General features: G+C 43.5%; 1 protein-coding gene across 2 annotated transcripts in view; it reads left to right on the top strand.

Moving 5' to 3' along the window:
• Positions 1 to 834: 834 nt before the first annotated feature.
• The window catches only part of cxadr (CXADR Ig-like cell adhesion molecule), a 100,207-nt gene continuing 95,041 nt past the window's right edge, over positions 835 to 6,000 (top strand). For both annotated transcript variants that reach the window (XM_073044799.1, XM_073044798.1), the window contains exon 1: positions 835 to 989. In XM_073044799.1, coding sequence (XP_072900900.1) covers positions 935 to 989 — 55 coding nt within the window. In that variant the 5' untranslated portion in view covers positions 835 to 934. The remainder of the gene's footprint in view (positions 990 to 6,000) is intronic.

Genomic DNA, 6,000 nt, shown 5'->3' with positions numbered 1-6,000 from the left:
AGAGGAAATTGTCTTAAGGATTGAACATTTTTGTGAATAAAAAACCCCTACTAAGCAAGAAAAGTGAGGGAAAAAAAGTAACCCATTGGAGGTACAACCCGGAGCCATGCGTCATACAAAAAGCTTCACATCTCCTCATTAGGGAATGGTAGCTTTCCTTTAGCTCAGCAAAAGTCTCTGTTTAGGAAGGGTTAAGCGGAATATGGGACAAATGCAGGCAAATGGGACCAGCTTGGTCAACATGGACTAGATGGGCTGAAGAGCTCATTTCCCTGTTGATTCATACATACCAATTATTAATATTCTAATATCAGAATGAGGGGTGACTTCATTGAAACCCATGGAATGGTGAAAGTTCTAGATGGATGATGTTTCCTATGGTGGGAGAGTCTAGGACCAGAGACAACTTCAGGATAGAGGGGCTTCCTTTTAGAATGGAGGTGAGGAGGAATTTCTTTAGCCAGAGAGTGGTGAAGCTATGGAATTCGTTGCCACAGCCAGCTGTGGAGGCCAAGTCTTTAAATATATTTAAGGCAGAGGTTGATTGATTCTTGATTGGTCAGAGCATGAAGGGATACGGGGAGAAGGCAGGAGATTGGAGCCGAGAGGTAAAATGGATCAACCATGATGAAATGGCGGAGCAGACTCGATGAGCCAAATGGCTTAATTCTGTTCCTAGATCTTACGATCTTATTGTTAATGGTTAAACGTAGAAAAGTTATTCCTCTCCATAGATGCTGTCTGACCTGCTGAGTTCCTCTGGGAAGTATCTCGTCTTTATAATATTATTCAGCAGAATGTCTTGACCACGGGAGGGCGCGACGTTTTCGACCTCACCTTCGATATATGAATCCCTCATTCTGTTCCCGTGTTCCAGTTGACGGTTAGCAGGTCGGACCGTTGTGAGCGGAGTCGGTGACGAACTGAGCGCATCATGGCCGGACCCAGGAGAGCGGCGCCATCGCTGCTGCTCTTCTACCTCCTGACAGGTAAACGGGATCGCAGGGAAAGAGAGAAGGGAGAGAGGAGGATATTAAGCGCTCTCCCTTCTCCCACTCGTCTTCTCTTCCCTTACCTTCCTCTTTTTCTCTTTCTCCTTCTCTTGATTCCTCCATCATTTTCTTTCTTCCTCTCTCTCTCTCCCCTTCTTTCTCCCTCCTCTCCCCTCCTTCTCCCTTCCCCTCTTTCCTCTCCACTCCCCTCTTTCCTTCACTTCTTCCTCTCTCTCCTTTCCCCCCTGTTTTTTTCTTTTCCTTTGCTCCCTGGCCTGCGCTCACCTTTCTTCACCCTCTCTCCTGTTTTGTCCTCTCTTCCTTTCCACCAATCTTGCGTCCTTCCCACAGGATTTCAGTCCGCTGTGTCTCTCTGTCTCCTATTTTGCCCTACTCATCCACACCCCTCCACCTTTCTCTTTTCTTGTCCCTTTACCCCTGCCTGTCCTTCCCAATATCAAAAGAACTTTGAGCGTTTTCTATCATCTTCCCATTGTTTCCGAGGAGTTAATTCCGTATTTTATTGTGAGAAACGGTTTACTGATTTGATAGATTTTCTCTCGATTGTAACGAGGGAGTCCAGGCGCCCGGATCCACTTGTTGTTCTGATCCGTTGCCACCCATTTAAAGTCCCTTTTAACTTCTTTGTGAACAGACTTTGACTCGCTTTTCCCGAGTCGCTTCTGGTCAGCAGTTCTTGCGAATCATTAATATTTCAAACAAAAAAAAAACGAATAATGGGGGATGGTGGTAAAGGTGAAGTCAAACTAGTGTGACTATTTTGTAAATAATCTGTATTTTTAAAGTAATGTTTTTATACTGTGTGCGTGGGAAATTGCAGCCGGTTCTAAAGGAACTAGCCGGCTGGTTAGTGGAGCCCCTCTTTATTCACTGTCGACAGCCGATGGAGAATTTGCTGTCTCTGTTCTTTTTTCTCATTCACCAAATGCTGTTTGCGGAGATAATAGGATTTGCATCAATTGCCTCGTTCATTCTACTGAAACAATTGTGCGGGGCCGCTCCTCTCATTGTGAAGGCTGGGAACGAGCTTGGATGAAACATAACACGCTCTTGCGGCGTCGATGGGTGGGTGGGGGGGGGGAAGAGGACGGAGAGAGATTTAAGAGAATTGCTTAATGTCATAATGTGAGAACGAAATACCTGTTATTCTGGATTCCATGCAGCACACAAAACACAATAAGATAAAGAGCACAATAATAAGTATAAATAACACACGCAACATGCTGGAAGAACTCAGCAGGCCAGTCAGCATCTATGGAAGAGAGTACAGTCGATGTTTCTGGCCGAGACCCTTCGGCAGGATTGGCCCGAAATGGCAACTACTCTTTTTCCATAGATGTTGCCTGGTCCACTGAGTACCTCCAGCATGTTGCATGTGTTGCTTGGATTTCCTGCATCTGCAGGTTATTTTTTGTGTGATAAATATAAATACATAAGTTAGCTTATATACGTAGATTGAAGGCGTACATTTCAGGTGAGAGGGGGTAATTTCAGAGGAGATGTCTTTTTTACACAGAGTGATGTGACCCTACAGGCAGATACATTAGTGATTTTTAACCAACGTGTAGATAGGCACATGAATTCACACAGAGAGTGGTGGGAGTGTGGAATGAGCTGCCAGTTGAAGTGGTGAATGCGGGCTCACTTTTGACATTTAAGAAAAACTTGGACAGGTATATGGATGAGAGGGGTTTGGAGGGATATGGGCCGGGTGCAGGTCAGTGGGACTAGGCAGAAAAATGGTTGGGCACAGCCAAGAAGGGCCAAAAGGCCTGTTTCTGTGCTGTGATGTTGGATGGTTCTATGACTGTGAGGAAAGGGGAACACTGCTACGGAAAGAGAAAGGCCTGCCACTCTACCCGGAGAATGTCACCCATGTTTTCTGCATTTTGGATATGGACTTAGACTATAGATGTTTTTTCATTCTTAGAGTTTTTTTAAATATTCTGTGTTTTTGCCCGATCTTTCTAGTTTTATTTTGTGTGCGGGGAGAGGGATTTGGGGTCGATGTGCCTGGCCATTTGATTAATTTATTTGGTTCAGCACAATACCGTGGGCCGAAGGGCCTGTGTTCCTGTGCTGTGTTACACTGCTCTATGACTGTGTGCCCGAGACGTGATGCTAGGCATAGGCTAATCTGTACATAAAGTGCCTGGCAGGAAATGACAAAGTAATGGTGGTGGAGAGTGTTGAGGGGTGTATCAGGAATTAGCTTACTGTTTGGGGAAAGTAACTGTTTTTGAGTCCGGTATATCTGGCTTGGATACTACATAGCGTCTTCACTAATGGAAGTGGGACAAGCAAGCAGTCCATGAGCAGGGTGGGTGGATTCCTTTATGGTATTGCTGGCTTTTGTTCTGGTGCCTCTCTGTATTACTGTATGTTCTTGATGTGTTGGGCTTTTTTCGGTTGAAGAGCTTTTCTATCTGACACAGTGCAGCTTCCATACCACACAGTATTTTAATGCTAATTTGTAGAAGGTAGAGGTCAAAGGTCGAGGGAGTAGACGACAGAGAACAGAGTGCAGGCAAAATTATCATCCACAACATTCCAGGTGGCAACTCTTAGACGCCTCCTCATACCTATCCCTCGAAGAGGACCCCACTCCACCCCATCAGGAAGCTGTCTCAGTACCACGACATTTGTTTTCTCTGGCTTCTTCCCCCTTCTTTTCCAGTACTAATGAAGGGTCTGGGGCTAAAACTTCAATTCTTTTCTCCCCTCCATAAATGCTGACTGACCTGCTGAGTTCCTCCAGCAGTTTGTCTGTGTGTGTGTGTGTCACTGGAATTTCCAACATCTGCAGAATCCCTTCTGTTTATTGTTTGTGTCATTCTGCTTACAGTGACTGTAAAATGATGGTAAATTGTAACAACATATCCACAAGCCATGAACATAATAAATTCTGGAGACGCTGGAAATCCAGAGCAACTCACACAAAATGCTGGAGGAACTTGGCAAATCTGGCAGCATCTATTGAAATGAATAAACAGTCAATATATTTGAGTGTCTTCATATGGACTGTAGATGCTAACCTGCTGAGTTCCTCCAGCATTTCGCGTGCGTTACTCTGGAGTTGCAACATCTGCAGGATCTTGTGTTTATGAAATGCTTCCAGGAGCTTTATCTAAAATATGTTTTGATTTAGATGCTTTATTATGCTTTGATTGTAAGTAGAACATAATTCACATCACAGCAAAACATGTTGTTGTGGACCCAGCAAAGCACAGCACAAGAAACTCAACTCTCTAAAGCAACATACAGAATGTGCATTGGGATTGCTTCTTTTCACATTGTATGTCAATGATCTGGATCTGACGGGTTTGTGGCCAAGTTTATGGTCAATTCAAAGATAGGTGATACGTTGAAGCCTACTGAATGTTGAAAGGCCTAGATTGAGGGGACATGGAGAACATGCTTCCAATAGTAGGGGAGTCTAGGACCAGAAGGCACAACCTCAAAATAAAAGGATGTCCCTTTGGAACAGAGATGAAGAATTTCTTTCAGCAGAGGGTGGTGAATTTGTGGAATTCATTGTCACAGATGGAGGCCAAGTCATTGGAGATATTTAAAGTGCATGTTGATAGGTTCTTGATTATCAAGGACATAGAACATAGAAAAGCTAGAGCACAATACAGGCCCTTCAGCTCACAGTGCTGTACTGAACATGTACTTGACTTTAGAAATTACCTTGGGTTATGCATACCCCTCTATTTTTCTAAGCTCCATGTACCTATCCAGGAGCCTCTTAAAAGACCCTATCGTTTCCACCTCCACCATCGCCGCCGGCAGCCCATTCCACACACTCACCATTCTCTGCGTAAAAAACTTATCCCTGACATCTCCTCTGTATCTACTTCCAAGCACCTTAAAATTGTGCCCTCGCGTGTTAGCCATTTCAGCCCTGGGAAAGATCATGATCACCCATGTCATGCGACAATGGTACACTGTCAGCTCTGTGTAACACCACATGTATACGCATATTAAAACATATACATATTATATCATGTACTGTTAAATTCAGTGACACACTGTGCATAACATTATAGATATTCAATGACTCCCAGTACAATATTATAATGTTATATTGTATAGAATTATATTATCCTATACCATTATAATATGAATAGTATTAAAACTATTACTATAATATAATAGTATTATTTATTTATTGAGGTATAGTGTGGAATAGGCCCTTCCAGCCATTTGAGATACACCACCCCTAGTTTAACCCTTCCAATAATCACAGGTCAATTTACAATGACCATTTAACCAGTCTTTGGACTGTGGGAGGAAACCTGAGCACCCAGATGAAACCCACACAGTCACAGGGAGAACATGCAAACTCCTTCTAGTCATCGGAGTTATTATATAATATTATATAATAAGAAAACCTGCCTTATACTGGCTGTAAATCCCTCTCAACCTCGTTCTCCTTCCTTCTCCCTGTAGCTTTTGATGTTCTTACTAATCAAGAACCTATTAACCTCTGCTTTAGATATACACACTGACTTGGGCTTCGCAGCCGTCCATCACAATGAATTCACCAGCCTCTATAGCTGTCTCTATTTCAAATGGACATCTTTCTATTCTGAGGCTGTACCTTATGGTCCTAGCCTCCTCCACTATAGGAAACATTTTCTGCATGTCCACTCTACCTAGGCCTGCCAAACGCTTCCTATATGTTAAACTTTTCATTCCCGGAATTATCCTTGTGAACCTCCTAGAGAGCCTTTCTAATGCCACACATGCTTTCTCAGACAAGGGGCCGAAACTGCTCCTGTGCATTCGAATTGCAAACAGTCCATTTATCTATGGATGTGTGTTGTAGTCCTCAGTGGCAAGTAAATGTAACATCAGCATGAAGGTCCTGTCAGAATCTACACTGGCCGTGTTAAGTTTCAGCTGTACTGGATGTGAGTTGTAGTGGTTACTTGAAATCAAACCAGAACTGCTCAGACACTGTATGACACACTCCAAATAATGA

The sequence above is a fragment of the Hemitrygon akajei genome, chromosome 5 (assembly GCF_048418815.1).
Source record: "Hemitrygon akajei chromosome 5, sHemAka1.3, whole genome shotgun sequence".
In the NCBI taxonomy this organism is placed as follows: Eukaryota; Metazoa; Chordata; class Chondrichthyes; order Myliobatiformes; family Dasyatidae; genus Hemitrygon; species Hemitrygon akajei.
This window is presented reverse-complemented; position numbering and strand designations above follow the sequence as displayed.